This window comes from Nannospalax galili, unplaced genomic scaffold (assembly GCF_000622305.1).
Source record: "Nannospalax galili isolate Female #2095 unplaced genomic scaffold, S.galili_v1.0 scaffold639, whole genome shotgun sequence".
Lineage (NCBI taxonomy): Eukaryota > Metazoa > Chordata > Mammalia > Rodentia > Spalacidae > Nannospalax > Nannospalax galili.
The window spans coordinates 3,544,806-3,562,196 of record NW_008344644.1 but is presented as its reverse complement, the minus strand read 5'-3'; the positions used below and the strand labels follow the sequence as shown (position 1 = coordinate 3,562,196).

Sequence of the window (17,391 nt, the reverse complement as noted above, 5' to 3'; positions counted from 1 at the left end):
TACATATATATATATATATAATAGGGCCTATAGAGTATAATTTGTATTACCAAATATCCTTCAGTGTGGGCCCATCCATTGGAGCAAAGAGTTTCATCCTTGAAAGAGACTGTCTTTCCCTCTCCCAGCAGCCATTGGTTGCCAGAAGTTCCTTAGGTTGTGTTGAGGTTTCTTATCCACTTCATAATGTCTATGCTGGGATTCTATCTGGTTTGACCTTGCATGGGACTTGTACATGCTGTTATCATTGCTGTGAGTTCATATGAGTAGTTGACCAGTTGCCTGACAAACATTGTTTCCTTGTGGTCATCCACCCCCTCTGACTCTGACAATCTTTCCTCCCCCTCTTAAGACCACAATGATACACAAGCCTTGGGAAACAGAAGTTTGATTTAGGCATCCTATTCAAGGAAGAGCACTCTTCAGCCTCTTTGTTCTGTGCACATTTTCCAGTTGTGAGTTTCTATATTTATCACCATCTGCAACAATTGGTCTGGCAAGATATGCCCAACCAGTGCAACAGTGGGATGAATATTATAGGAGTAACCAACTACTCTAACTGAATTTAAGGTCCACTCCACTCCATCATAAGATAGAGCCCATATTTGACATTCAAATTAGGCTTTGGAACCACAAGTCACAAGACAAAGGAGAGAGTTTAATAGTAGTTTTCTACTAAAGTAATTATTGTGTTAAACTGACTGCTAGAGAATTATTGTTATACCCATAGATTAATGCATCTCTCAACTCTCACTAAAGAAGTGTCCATAAAAAAATTGTGTGTGTGTGCACCTCATGTGTACATGGGTATCTAAGGAAGTCAGAAGAGGATGTTAGATCCTCTGGAGCTAAAGATGCAGGCAGTTGTGAACCATCATAAATGGATGCTGGTAACCAATCTCGAGTCATCTAGAAGAGCAGCATATGCTTTTAACCACTGAGCTATTTCTAGCCCCCAAATCTCTGATTTGTAATGTCTTATGTTTATCTCTATTGCAAGGCTTTAAGTGTCAGTACCATGAAATGGCTTTATATATTTTCATTTCCTTCCCTTTCTTCACATTTCTTATTTCATTCTTTTTTTTCTAAGTCTACTGAAGACATGCTATGTGAAAAACATTCTGTTAGGCTGCAGCGAGAAAAGCAATGAAAATTAAGCCTTGTCTTAGAGAAGCAGGGACAGATAAATATATAAATTATTGTATACAATGGAATAGGGTTGATAGTGTAAGATAGGCAAAATAATTTATAAATAAGGTATGATGATTTATACCTTGTGTTCTCAGTAGAAGCACTGAACTTATATTGAAAGATGGAATGTGGTGATAGATGGAGAATGAGAAGGAAACTTTGAATAGGAGGAAAAGTATGAGCAAAGGACTCAAGGCTTAACTTGATTTAAAAAGACTCTGATGTGCCCAGAGTACTGAATTAGTAAAAAGTATACAAGAAGCTGAGACTAAATCAATATAATTAAAGCTTACTTTGGAACTTGGTACGAGTCAAGAAAATGATGAGTCATGGAAAGGCTTTAATATGACCCAATGAGTGTTTATAAAAGATAACTCTGGCAGGAGCACAATGAAATTTAAAGAGGTAAGACATCAAGGATAAGATGGCTAGGTAAAATTACAGAAATGTTGTGAATAACAAAGATGGGAGCCAAAAGGATTAGTGAGAGTGACTGAAGGTGAAAGACACCTACATAGACTACATTAAACAGAGTAGAAAAGTGGTAGGTGATTGGAATGGGGTGAGTGGGCTGAGCAGGTACAAGGGCTGCTGGGAGATGCTGCTAAAGATGAAGTGTCACGTAGTGTATGAGTAGTACATAAACACTGAATATTTAAATGGAAAATACATTAATAGGAGTGAAAACATAAAAGAACAATGCATAATGCAGAATTACCTGAAGTGAATGCCCAGCTGGACTCAGGCTGAATCTAAAAGTTTCATTAAATGAAGGCTCGCGATCATGTCTACACACTCTTGTTTTTTTCTTCATCACCTTTTTTTGAGTAGAGATGTTCATCACATATATTTTCACATATAAATCTGAAAATAAGAATTAAGCCCATTAAGTGTCCATCAGTCATAGTTTTCTGTTGCATGCTGAGTGTTCGCCTTATCTTTTATACAAACATGGTAGATAGCGTAGAGTTTGTTTCAGAAAAAATAGTGATTAAAATTATACCAATTTTTTAGCCATTTACATTTGCTTTATTATTGCTTATTAAATATAGCACTCTAATTTTGTGATGAAAAATCTGCTTAAAAACTAGGAAGACAATTTTATTCATAAAGTAGAAATTAAAATAAATTCCTTTTTGCCTTTTTTGATATATTTCATGTACAGATAAAAATTTAGCAGGACTGGGGAGATAGCTCAGCATTTAAGAACACTGGCTGCTCTTGCCAAGAACTGGGGTTTGAATCCTAGCACCCACATGGTGGCTAACAACCATCCATAACTCATTTCAGTTCTACAGGATCTGACACCCTCTTCTGTCCTCCATAGGCACTGCACGACATGGGTGCACTTACACACATGCAGGCATAACACTCACACACATAAAATAAAAATAAATTAATTAAAAATTTAGCTAGAATGTCTTATAATATTTAAGACACATCCCTAACAAATTAACAGATATCTTACATTGATCATTATTATAAAGCTAGATACCTGGTAAGTGATCAGGAGACTTAAATTTATAGGTAATATTTCTGCACTGGAGAATTTCAACTATTAGTTGTTCACCATCTGTTTTCATTTCCTTTTTTAATGCAATCTTGATTTCGCCCATCACTTGAGTTTTAGCTAGAAGAATTTAACAAAAAAAGTTGAGCAATAACCAATGCTACTTATTAAAAGTTTAGCTTAAGCATTATTCATGCATTCAATATTGAGTAATTTTTCAAGTGCTAGACACTTTATTATATGTTATAAATACAAAGATCAATCAAACACAGTCCAAGCTCTTAAGGAACCAACAGCCTCATGGAGAACAAATTACGAAGATATCTACAATAAAGTATGCTAAATATGAAGATAGGCTAGTAACTAGGGTGCTATTAGAAATTATAAACCAATGGGCTTCTCAGTTACAGATTTTTAGGTTCAAAGTGGTAATAGATGATCTTGTAGGAAGAAAGACAAGTATGGAAATTACAAGATTCTAGCATAGAATAAGAAAGACTTTTGAAAAATAGTTGTTCACCAATAGTTCCTCATTGCCAGACTTGCTCAAGAACACCTGCTACCATAACAAAATGTCTTTGCTTAGTATTTCTCCTTCCTGTTTCCTTTGTAAAATAAATAGTAATAACATGTAGTGATAGCATTACACAAGGCAAACTATGATGAATGATGTAAACAAGATTCAATGCATTTTCTTCCAGTGTTTTATTTTTATCACTGAAGAAACCCTTCACGCAAGGTCAAATTTTTATTAATCCACCCATTTGTCTACCAACCCATGTTCATCCATAGACTCATTCACTAACGAATGATTTATTTTTCGTTCTACTTTGGGCTGAGTACTCTATTAACAGAGAATAAATATATTACATCATGTACAGTGCCAAAACATGAATACTTATTGGCTGAATAGAGTTGTCCACTGATAACTGTATGATTAGAAAAAGTCCTGAAGTACAATAGCATGGTCTCAAAGAGATTGGAACACAGAAAGTCCTTCCTAGGGAAGCTTCGTTAGATCTAAATCTAGGATGAGAAGGAATTACCTGGGTGAAATGCATAGCAAAAGGAACTCTTCTAGAGAGAAGGAACAGTGTACTCAGAAATAGGAACATTTTTTTGAGGAACCCAGGCTATAAAACTGGGGCCATGCTAACAATTTGGTTTACTTATAGCACAGAAATCTTTTGATTCTTGAAATATGGCTGTCAAAAGTTTGCTCTCAAACACTTTGTTTCAGGATATGTTTACACTCTTAAAATATCTGAAAAGCCTTCAAAGAATTTATGTGAAGAAAATATATACATCAACATAGAAATTTCAAATTCTAATTTAAAAATAAAATATTAACTTAGGTATTTTAAATATTCATTCAGTAAGAATGAAAACAAATATTTAGAAATAAATAGGTACTGTTTTATGTATTTTTCAAATGCTTGCATTAACAGGGGACAAATGAAGTCTTACAATTAAATATACCATGAGACATGATTTTCTTACAAGCACATGAAGTTCATTCAATCTCACATAGATGCAGAATTGGAAAAGGAAAGAGTATTTTGTCATCATTTTCAGACACTTGTGGATAACCTTTGACACCACATGAAAACTTAACCAAATGTAATTTCTTAAGGTTATGGGCAAACTGAAGAGCAAAGGGAGACTGAAAGCCCTAAAACTTCAATTTCATAAACAGTAATGGTCAGGAGAGCACACAGTTACATTAACTCTGCTATCAATAAAACTCTAAATATTGATTTAAATTCCACTTCCAAAAGCTAGAAAAAGAACAACAAAGGGGGGAAAAGGAAACAGTACCAGGAAAGAATAATAAAAGATACACAGAAATAACAAGGCAGCAAATCAAATCAGTGGGCAAAAGTAACAAACAAAAATTCCGACACTTCTCAAAGAATCAGCACTGAGAAAACTGACAGTGAACTTAGTCAATGGCATATGACCTCTTAACTGTGACAACATTCTTCTTTCAGTTATATGGTACAAACATTTAGTGTCATGGGTATACACACTCTACTGCTAATTGGCTTACATTCTGTTTATAGAATATTAACAGACAAGAAACTGTAAATCTCATCAAATATATTTCCTTGAACTTGAGTGAGCAAGAATCCAGTTCTGGTTACTTAATTATTTTTTAAGACAGCGTTTCATTTTGTAGCTCTGTCTGGCCTTGAACTTGTGATTCTTCTGTCTCAGCCTCCAGAGTGTTGGAAGTACAAGCATGAGATGCCATGCCTGGTAGGTCTCTTATTATACATTTAAAATAATGAACTTGCCACCAGGCCCAGTGACTTGTTTGATCCCTTGAACCCACATGATAGAAGATGAGAACTCCCAAAGCTGTCCTTTGCATACTCTGGTACATGGTCACCCATACAATTTTAAAAATGTAAAAATATTATTAGCAGAATGAACAAACCCATTCTAGTAAGTTCTTTTTAAAAGAACCTTCTCAGGAAATTAAAGTATGCCCAATGTAAAAATGAGAAAATAGGACAAATTTTAGAATAATTGTCTTTGACATCTAGGGCAATTAGAAACATAAGTAAACCTTAGCAAAATATTAAGCTGTAACCAAAGAGGGAAAGAACTGTAACCAATCTCATATGAGAGAACCTAAAATCTGCTATTCAAGGGATGAAAAGGGAGATGCCAGTCAAGCCCAGCTCAGCAGCATTCCTGAGCACGTGACACATGCAGAAGCTCGCCAGAAAAAGAGCTGGGAGAATAACACACCGCAGCACTTAATTAAAGAACACCAGTGACCCAGTCCTTGCAAAAGCAAATCTAAAAGTTTTAACAGCCTCGACTGATCACGGTGGCACCCTCACAGTCTCAGAACCAGAAAAAGCATCTCCAGCCATACCCATGGCTGGAGTTCCGATACGGCGTCAAAGAAATTCATTTTCTTTTCAGAGGTATTTTTGGAGTGTATGGGGGCAGAAAACTTTTAGCTCAGTATCAAAAGAGGGAGTAAAACCAAAAACAAATTGGGTAAATATATCAAATAACTGCATTTCTGTCCCTAAAGTGATAGAAAGGCAGACAGAAGTGTCCCATTTCTCAAACCATTCCTGAGAAAGGAGGAAGAAAATTCTTGTTATTAATCGTGTTATTATTATTATTATTAGTAGTGTATATTAACTGTACAAAATATTGGGTTTTACTGTGACATTGTCATGCATATGTATAATATAATTTGGTTATATTCACCCTCTTGTGATCCTCTGTTATCGCTACACTTCTGCCCTAATCCCCTTCCTTAGAAAGGGAGGATTGCCACTGAAAGGCAGGTAGTCAAAGAAGAGCCACTCACACCATTTGGAGTCAAAGGAAGTTATTACAGGAGTGATTGCATTAATGACCATGAAGAACTTTGGAAGAGAAATGCAATTTGTCACCTCCTGTCCTCTCACTTAGGAGAAAGGTGGATTTAAAATGTGCTAATTAAAGTTCCCAAGTCATCACATTGCCTTCTTTCTTCTTGGAAGTTTAACTTCACATCCTTCACATCCTATCACAGTGTGATACTTGTGAAGTTTGTTTTAATATCCTTCACTCTGCTCAAAGATTTTTCCAGCTTGCTCTGCAATATTTTCAACTAAAAGGGAAAGGGACATGCTTACTGAAGTTATCTCAAAGCAGTTGATTGTGTTGGATGTGGGAAATCATTTCAATCATATTCACCCTTGAAAAGTTCTGAATGGTTTTGTCTTTTAAAGCAGGTGTTTGTGTGGTATAAAAAAAAATATGTGTTTACTGTCATCACAGGGTGATCACTGGCTGCAGATGCGCTTGAGACTTTGAACCAAAAAGCATCATACATACAAGACGTGTTATGATGCTTTGGAATAAAGGGTAAATGACAATAGAAAAATGCTTCAACCAATCTCTGTGTGACTTGGTGTCTCGAAATTCATGTTTTCTTGATTATGTTAAAAGAGTAATATGTTAAAGAAAGAAGAAAAAAAATTGAATATTTTCTATGCAATCAAGCAATAAATGCTAAAAACAATAGGTATGATTAACTTGATTTAAATGTCACATGATGTACATATTAATTGAATCATCATGTGGTATCTCAAATTAAAAAAATAAAAATGATTATTGTATAAAACCCAAAATTTATTTTGCTATGTAGCATAAACCTAAACCTTGAGTTTAGAAAGAGAATAAAGCCATACATCATGGTGAATGCTTATAATCCCTACATTTAGGAGGCCGAGGAAAGAGGCTTAAAAGTTCAAAGTAAGCCTCAGCCACATGGTGAGTTCAAGGGCCATCTGGGATACATGAGATCCTGTCTGAAGGGAAGAAATGGGGAGGGGGGATGGGGGAGAGAGAGAGGGAGAGAGAGAGAGAGAGAGAGAGAGAGAGAGAGAGAGAGAGAGAGACATAAAGTACATGTTTCAAAATAAAGCAGCAAAATAATAGATGAAAATGAGGAATAAAAGTTATTCAAATAGGGACTGGAGAGACAGCTCAGTGGTTAAGAGTACTGCCTGCTCTTGCAGAGGACTAGAGTTTGATTCCCAGCATCACATGGTAGCTAACAACCATTTGTAACTCCAGTTCCAGGGGATCCAACACCCTCCTCTGACCTCTGAGGGCATTGCACGACATGGGCGCACCTATCTCAAGCAGTCATTACACTCATACATAAAATAAAAATAGTAAATAAAATATTTTTAACGTTATGCAAATAATCTCCTATTGAAGTAGTAATAAATTACAAACACTTGGAAACAAAATTAAGTAAAACTAATAAAGATTGATGACAGAGAACAATGTATTAAGGAAATATGATATAAAAAGCCCTACAATCCTAGAAATATTTAAAAGCTGATTGATGTGTTGATACAGCTCATTTAATACTGTGCTTCACAAAAAATATTATTAAAGCTTGATGGGGAAAAGAATAAATAATGTGCAAGAGCAAATTATTTTATAAAAGAAAGTGGATGTTTTAATAAGACTAGCTATTTAATAAGATATTTAATAAGATAAACGACCATTTAAGAGAATAAGGCATGGAGAGGGGAGGAAAAGAAAGACTAAGGGAAGAAGACAGGAGAGAGAGAAGGGAAAGGGAAGAAAATGTGAAAATGAAATGAAGGCAAATCAATTATAGAATGGAAGAATGAGGTGGAAGAGAACTGATTTCCTCACGTTTTAAAGCTGAAAGTAGAATTTAAATTGAATTATAGCATTAAAGTGGTAAGTCAATCTCTTAATATTTGATTTTTTTCTTAACCTGTGAGATTTTTAAAAGTGTTTAAACCATTTATTGAAACTAATTTAATCCCTTTATTTTTACTTTGATACATTTTCTTCATTGAATTAAATATTTATAAAGAGAATGAATAACAACTCCATTTTAGCAAAACTGGTTCCTATCATCTCTTTAGCTAGCTAAAGTTTTCCCACTAGTATAGTTGTTAAATTATCTCTAGTTTCCATAGCTTATTTTTAGCACTTTCTGATATATCATTCTCATTAAGAAATGCATTAATTTTTTCCAATTTTTTCACCTGATAAAAGTTTACACATATTTTATTGAAAGGATGTGTGTCATATCTATATGCTCATATTTATACAGATTGTGATCTCTGTCTCTAATGTATATTTTAGGAAATATAAACACTAAAATTACACACAATCATCTCACAAAACAAAACACTGTTGGTATAATCTCTTCTTTATAGAAAACAGTACTTTGTATCTTTTGATTCTTGCAAATTGTCCAATGGCTTAATCAGAACTTTATTACAGATTTTTGGTTTTAAGTGCCTGTCTTTGTTCTTTCACAAATACCTTATACTTTCTATGACTAAGATTGTCATAATATTGGCTCATTTTTGGCATGGTGGTGCACGCCTTTAATCCCAGCACTCGGGAGGCAGAGGCAGGCAGATCTCTGTGAGGTCAAGGCCAGCCTGGTCTACATAGCGAGTTCCAGGACAGCTGGGGCTACAGGGAGACCCTCGCTCAAAAAAGACCAAAAAAAATTTAAAACAATATCAAAATAAAAGGATTTAATCTCTTCTTTATAGAAAACAGTACTTTGTATCTTTTGATTCTTGCAAATTGTCCAATGGCTTAATCAGAACTTTATTACAGATTTTTGGTTTTAAGTGCCTGTCTTTGTTCTTTCACAAATACCTTATACTTTCTATGACTAAGATTGTCATAATATTGGCTCATTTTTGGCATGGTGGTGCACGCCTTTAATCCCAGCACTCGGGAGGCAGAGGCAGGCAGATCTCTGTGAGGTCAAGGCCAGCCTGGTCTACATAGCGAGTTCCAGGACAGCTGGGGCTACAGGGAGACCCTCGCTCAAAAAAGACCAAAAAAAATTTAAAACAATATCAAAATAAAAGGATTCCAGAAGCCAGACACAATTTTATGGGTTTACTTTGTCCACATACTAGAGCTTATAATAGGATGGCACAACAGCAAATTTTACCTTAAACTATGGAAAGTGTCCTCCTGAAGCTATTGTTCACATCTACACACTGGATCACTTAAACTTATTAGGACTGACCAACAAAAGCAGCAATAAAAATTTTCCATTGGGCTTATGCCAAGGAATGGTATATATGGATCATATGACAGATCTAGTTTTAGTGTTTCTAAGCGTTCTCCACACTGATTTTCACAGTGGCTGGACCAGTTTGCCATCCCACCAGCAGTGAATGAGGATTCCCCTTTTCCCCCATCCTTACAAGCATTTGTTGTCAATTTTTTCCTTTGTCTTAGCCATTTGACTAGGTGAAATCTTAAAGTGGTTTTAATTTGCATTTCCCTAATTACTAAGGACGCTGAACACTTTTTAAGGTATTTCTTACCCCCCCTTTTTTTTGAGAATGTTCTGTTCAGATCTTAACTCATTTTTTTATTGCGTCATATGTTTTCTTGAATCTTTTTCTTTTGGCTTGTTTGTATATTCTGGAAATTACCTAAAGAATTTGATATTCTACTACAGAGGTACTTGCTCAGCCATGTTTATTGCTGGTCCTTTGACAATAGCTAGGAAATGGAGACAACTTAATTGTCTCTCAACTGATGAATGGATAGTGAAAATGTGGTACATTTACACAATGAAGTTCTATTCAGGGGTAAAGAAAACAAAATTATGAAATTTGCAGGCAAATGGATGGAACTAGAAACTTTTATACTAGGTAAGATAATCCAGACTCAGAAACACAAGCAACACATGTTCCTTGCTCTTTCTCTTTTGTGGATTCTAGTTCCAAATACTTAGATGTGAGTATATATCCTGATGTAACACAGGAGCCAGGAAACTGGAAAGGAACCAAAGTGGGGAAAGAGGAAGAAGGGACTAGAGAGTGGGGTATAGTAGGATACAGGTGTTATCAAGATGGAAATGGGGAAAATGGGGTGTCTTGATCTGAAAGGAGAGAAGGGGAGGTTATACAGGGATACAGAGAGGAAAGAGGGATAAATAACATTTAGGTAGATGAAAAGTCAAAGGGAAATGTAGTATTTAGTAAGCTTATTGAAAAGTACACATATAATATAAGGGCAAGTGTATGTGTATAGCTGAAAGCTACACAACAAAAATCACAGTGCCAGAGGAGGGAAACCTCCCTTCAAGTTGTTGGTCAGGGATGTCGAAGAGACTCCCAAAATAATACAAGCTATTGCACAGCCCTTAATTGCCTCCCAGAACTTAAAGATAAGACACTATTGCTGAAAAAAACAACCTACAGACTTGGAACGTTTGATCTGGAATTGACTTGGAAGCCTCTTCCCTAAAGATTAGCTTTCATAGTGTTAGAAGATACTACACAATCTACCAATTCAATGGTCCTATCCAGTTGTAAAGTCCATGAACCATAACAATGACCAGCCCAGTAAATTATCTCTATTGGTGTAACAGTGGCCATTTTGTCTCAGGGGATTTCATCAACAGCTCCTTAACTGGACCACTCAAAGGGGAGAGGGGATTCATGTGTGGTACTGTAGCAGCCTTAGTGAAACTACTTCTGTCACTTCCCTAGACCAAATTAATTTCTTTCTATATTCTAAATACATATTCTTATATTTACAGACAAGTGTACTTCTCATCATCAAAGAAGCTTCTTTTTGCAACAGATGGAGACTATGACAAAGTTCCAAAACTGGTCAAATGCAGAGAATAAGTGACGGAATTGCCCAGCTCTAAGTGACACACCCACAGTGCAACCTCTACACCCAAGGTTCAGGGAACATGGGGGAAGAGGGGGCAGAAAGAATTTAAGAGCTTAGGGACAAGACACCTGCTACTTAATGCATTCTTGACATGATAGAGAAGTTGCACCAATGAAATCTCCATTTTATGGTAGTCTAACAAGAGCTGCATAATGACAAAATGAGTTAACATGCCAAGGTGGAAGGGAAAATATCATGGTCTTCCATTACCGGAAACCAGTGAGTGCTGAGGGAGAGAGAATCAGTTTTGTCCAAGGACTAGCTCTCTTAGAGGTTGTCTAATCCCAAGTGGGCAGCTCTAAACACAGGTAGATAAAAGCACTAATAAATCTTTCAGGATAGTTTAGTTAATAGGAAATGACTAAGATACAGAAAGGAAATGAAGGAAAGATTAGTACTTTATAAAAGGGAAGACTGCAAAAATTAGAAAAACAAGCTGGGCGTGGTGGCACACGCCTTTAATCCCAGCACTCCAGATGCAGAGGCAGGCAGATCTCTGTAAATTCAATCCAGCCTGGTCTACACAGTGAGTTCTAGGACAGCTGGGGCTACAGGGAGACCCTGTCTCAAAAAGACCAAAAAAAAAAAAATTAGAAAAACAACATGTACAGTAGATCTCTTAATAAATACTACTTATGATGAGGCAGATCACTGGTGCTAGATAAGGAAGTCTGAATTAATTCTAAAGATGTGTTCGGCACTAACAGTCTTTCACCTTAGAAATTGTCAGCTAGCTCTCATCACTCCAAAGTTAATAAAGTCTACTAAAACTTACTATGTGGTACAGTGAGAGGGTAGGCAACACATTAGGTTTCCCTGGCTGGAGCCTGCTGTTCTGGCACACTCTAGTGACTCCAGCACTTGGGAAGTCGGGGCAGGAGAAAAGAGGTCAAGGTCAACCACAGCTTTGTAGGGAACTGGAGGCCAGACTAGACTACATGAGACACTGTTTCACAAAATAACAAAAATCTGATTTATATGTTCATATGTAAAGTGAAAATAAGTAACAATTGTATTCATGTATCTATTTCAATTTTATTGGATAATTAAACTTTTGGAATTTTCTTTTGTTATTTAGCTCTGTGCTTCCACTGATTAAATATCTTCTGCTCTAAGTTCCATCACTATGAAAATTTTTACTAAGATTCTGATACAGTAAACAAAGCAGTCATGTATATTTCCTCATGCATAATTTTATTTCCTTTTAGTGTTTCTTTTGTATCAGTATCAATTTCATATATAAACATATGTGATTTTTCTTTTTTGAATGCTAATATTATTCTGCTTTCACTTTAGATAATATAAATCTTTTGCCTTTTAAATGCCAATATTATACAAATGAACTATTAGCACTATGCCTTGAATGGAACTTAGCAGGAATTCATTCTTTGTATTTCTCAACTTTGTTACATTAAAAATATTATTTTATTTTATATTTTATATATTTGTGTTTTTAAATTGGGCTTTTTGTAGACCAGATCGGTCATGAACTTGCTGTGTAACTGAGACAAGCCTTGAACTCCTGATTTCCTGCCAATGCCTCCCATGTTCTGGGATTACAGGTGTTTGTCACCATGCCTAACACAAATTCTATTTGTAATTGGCAAAAATAATTGTCTACATTGTGAGGTGCTGTATAGTGCTTTGATGTGTGAAAGGTGCAACAAAGCACAGCACCTCACACTCTGAGGTTTATTTCTCAACCCTCCCAAGGCAATGTGAAATCAGATCTAGAACTATTCGACAATTTATATCTAGTAAACCTGTGTTTTCTATTAGGTTGGTTGCTCTTTTACTCAGAAAAAAGAAAACAAAACAAGAAAATCATGTCTTAAGATATTCATACACCAATATTTTAAATTGAAAATCTATCTATCTATCTATCTATCTATCTATCTATCTATTTATCACCTGTCTTAAAAAGAAACCATTTTCCACCTTGCTGAACCTGTCAGAGAGGAAGCAAGATTACTGATTTGCACTAGTCCCCAGGCTTCCTGTGTTATTCCCAACCAGGTATATTAATGCTACCCTGGAGTCTTTAGTAATTTTACCTGGCAGGGTAAAATTGCATCTTTCTTTTCCAAAAGTTCAAAGGCCTTTAGACTGTTGGACTCAGTAATTATCTATAATTAGCACTTATCTTTTTTCACACCATGTCCTGAAGTAGCAAGAAAAGCCACTTTTTAAAGTAAGTCTGGAAACCTTATTTGTATTGAATCTTATGTCCTTGTTTTATAGTTCTCTGGGCGCTATAGTCAAGCCATGGTCATGTTTTCAAATTTAATTCTCAGATGTATCTTCTGGAAGGTTCCTGCATATATAGAATAGTTTATACCAAAGATGAAATAGAAGGAACGAGCTGTTTTTAAAAGATTTATTTATTTTCATTTGTATGAATGCGTAGATTGCATGTATGTATGTGCACCATGTGTGTGCCTGTTGTTCTCAGAGACTAGAAGAAGGGATAAGACCCCCAGGAATGGGAGTTGCAGATGATTGTGAATTACTATGTGGGTACTAAGAGCTGAGGCTAGGTCCTTTGCAAGAACAGTAAGCAGTCTTAACTACTGAATAATCTTTCCAGCTTGTCATAGTTTTGTTTGAAAGAAGAAAACAGAATGCAACCAATTTATTTAATTCAATCTGTACTGGAGTCTATTCTAAATACTCTCATGAGAAGGTCTCCTGGGGTTGGTTCTTTATAAATCAGTTTGCTTGCACAGTGCAAATCACAAAATGCAGTTAGCTCTGTAATCTAGCTCCCTTTCTACCTTTGTATCTAATATGAGTGTCGAGTCCAGCACTTCCTACTAACAAAAAACATGAAAAAAGTGAGAGAATCCTTTTTATAAAAAATTTTCTTTTTATTCACATGTATTAATTATATATAATAATGGAACCATCATAACATTTTAGTTTTCCTAAATATTTTATTTACTTTTTTATTTTACATGTATGAGTGTATTGCTTGCATGTAAGTGCACCTGTGTCATGCAATGCCCAAGGAAATCAGAAGAGGGTGGATACCTGAAACCAGAGTTATGGACAGTTGTTTGTTGTCATGTAGTTGCTAGGAATCGAACCTATGTCCACTGCAAGAGCAGTTAGTGCTCTTATGCACTGAGCCATCTTTCCATCCCCATTATTAGGGTTTCTTGTAAGACTCTGCGCAAGGAATTATTTATAAGAGCATGGGGGCTGGCATGATGGCTTATTGGGTAAAAGTACTTGCTACCAAGTCTGATGTCCTGAGTTCGATCTTCAGGACTCACATGGCCATTGAAGAGAACTGACTCCTGAAAGTTGTCTTCTGTCCTAGTTATTTTCTATTGCTGTGATAAAAAAGAAATTGATCAAAAGCATCTTGAGGAGGAAAAGCAGCCTGCTTTCTTATACAACACCACCCATAATGGGTTGGCCCTTCCAAATCATTCAACAATCAAGAAAGTGTCCTCAAAGACATGGCCATAGGCCTAATTTCCAACGGCAGAAATTCCTCAAAGAAGGTTTTCTCTATCCAGGTGTGTCAAGATGACAACTGAAGCTATTCAGTCTTTTTCTGACCTCCACAAGTATACCATAGCATGTACAAGTCCACACATATACACACATACACAAACAATAAATAAAAATGTGTTACAAAAATGACATGGGGTCACTACCAATAGTTATACCACTGAAGCAAGAGGTAGAGAATTCTTAAAATAGGATTTGTAAAATGCTAAGAGATGTAATATAAAAATATTTAGAATGGTTTCAAGAACAAAAGTATCTTCATTATCAAGTTATTTAAGGATTTTTATGTTCCATCCTCTCATAGTTTATACTTCTACCTCACCAAGTTAATATTATTAGGAATGATAAATATTAATGAAATTATTTAACAACATATCAAAACCCCTACAATACATATTACTGCCTATGCTCTCCTGAACTGGGGAGGACTAAGGTATGTAATCTGGGGAAGGCTAGGAAGAGAAGGCTTGATCCATGCTTGGTAAAGGCTGTCCAGTATGCATAACCCCAGGTTGCTCATACGCCTGAGCAACCCCTCAGTCATCTCTGTAAGTAAGCAAAGTAAATTCATTGGTTCCCCCAGAAAACTTTAATTAAACATTGGTTTGACACTAGAACCTTATATAAACATTACTTAGTATCCCAGAAAAAAATTCTCACAACAGATAGAAAATTTATTTGTTAATGTTATTATGTCTCATAATTATTAAAAACGAAAATGAGAATGTAAAAGATGTTAAAAGGATATGGGAATGGAGATATTTTCCAAATTAGAAAAAAATGAGAAAGCCTAAGCAAGTGATGAGGGGGTCTGTGTAGGTTTGCTATGATATATAAAGGATGAGATTTTAAAAAGATGAACAGTGTTCACTTCAGGCTTACTGAATCGGCAGAGTCATAAAGTGGACCATTAGATGTTTCCAGCAAGGTGTCTCAGAGTTGCTGGCAAATTTTTGGTAATACCTTATATGATAGTAATTTTTCCAAGGTCCTGTGCACTCTTCTGTATCCATGAGTTGTATAAGGGGTTTAGAACTAAGGGAGACACAAGCATGAGCACATACATGTAGAATTAGGAGCACAGGACTTGTGAGGATATTGACCTGGAGAGACTAAGAACAGTGATTACAGGGAATAAATTCTTTTCAAAATATTAATTTATGAAAGCACACCCCTTTACTAGAATGGCAGTGCTACTGTGTGCAGTCCAAGTAGCTGTGAATACTTCATTAATCTATAGCTTTTATAGTGTAACTACTCAGTCCATTTATTTTTGCCTTTTAAAACCATAGCACAAAAGACTTCTCTGTATTAGCTTATTTCTATAACCTTTTTAATTTTTTACAGCAAACCTATGAGGTAATTAATTTTTTCTACCTAGATATGAAAGTGATTTACCTGGTCTCATTCAAAAAGCTGAGGATTTTCCCCCTAAACTATGTATGCTAAGGCCATCAATAGGAGATAATCTGGAATTCTTCCCAAACCTATGGAAAATTAGTCATTGCGCTCTTTTCATGAGTGTGTACATTAAAGCCACTGCTATTAAAGCTATGGGATGGATTCTAAAACACATTCATGTCTTAAGACTGAATGAGAGCTGAGAAAGGAGGCATTTTGTCATACTTGGGCAATTTTTCCCAAGGAAGGAGAGTTGAATAAGCTTTTAATAGGGCTTTTATTTGAAATAACTCAGATTCAAGGAGATCCATTATATGTAAGGCAAGCATTATTCTGGCCTGATCAGATTTCAGTGTTCTGTAAATAAGACAAGCCTGCATATTCCCTCTCTATTTTGTTATATAAAGAATTGTTCTCTTTCTAAGATATAACCTCAAAGGACATAATTTGGGGAGGAAAAACAGATTTTTCTAATTAATCTCCTTTTATGCTTTTGATGTTTTTTAAAGATCCTTTTGTCACATGCTTGTTAGTATTCATTTTATTGTGACTAGAAATAACCAAGATCTCTTTATAAAAAAAATAATTGGAAGTCTATTATTTTGTATGAGACAATAAACAACAGATAATTTTCACAAGAAGAAAAACTGGAAACTTAAGTGGACATAACTTTTTAAAATCTTCAATTTTGAAATAATTCCTCAAAGCCTCATGAAAGCAATGCCTAGGAGTGAAGAGAGCAGTTATGGTACACCAAATGTCAGCAACAGTCTTTTGTCAGAGAAAAAAGAAGGCTAAGAAGGCAAGCCAGCTTGCTGACCCAGCAGCTGACCTCTCAGCTGGCCTCCAATGCATATCACACAGTACTGACTTTGCATTGAGAAGCTGGGAGCCACCTGCCCAGAAGGAGTGGTTGATGGAATTAACATTCTTTTAATGAAGAATATTAGCATCATCATGTGATTGGATTGAAACTCAAACTGGACAGGAGTACAATTTAGCAGAACTAGGAGCTCCTGTGACAAAAATCGCCTGGCAGTAAGAGAGATGCTGCCAATGACTGCAGTACACACAAAAGCGCCTCCCAGCAGTGCATGGGACCCGGCAGCCAGGTGACTACTGAGTGAACCTGCTATTTCCTCTGGAGCAAGGGGGACAGATGGTGGGGTCCAGTCGCACTGGGCACAGGGCCAGTTACATCATTTCTCCCATTGGTCCTTAGATCAATTATATCAGTCGTAGAACACAATAATTTTGATCTTCCATGCAGTTTTAGCTGAACGGTTTTCCACTTTGTACTGATAAAGAATATGCAGCTATTTTCCTCTGCTATTCTGTAAGACACTTTCTTAACTAGTTTTCTACCTATCATTTTATCTTATCCTTAACTGTCATGTTAAGTAAAAGAGCAAATTATAGTTCTACTCCAACTATTTTTTTGTCTTTTTAAAATTTTTAATAACTACATGATTAGAAGAGGCATTTCACTACAGCTTTAACATATTCAGTAACACACTCCAGAGCAAGAGTACATC

At 35.8% G+C, this 17,391-nt stretch overlaps 1 protein-coding gene across 1 annotated transcript in view; it reads right to left on the bottom strand.

Moving 5' to 3' along the window:
- Pclo (piccolo presynaptic cytomatrix protein) overlaps positions 1-17,391 on the bottom strand; it is a 440,245-nt gene that overhangs the window by 2,038 nt on the left and 420,816 nt on the right. Inside the window, 2 exon segments of the mRNA XM_008840911.2 lie at positions 1,910-2,055; positions 2,687-2,821. Coding sequence (XP_008839133.1) covers positions 1,910-2,055; positions 2,687-2,821 — 281 coding nt within the window.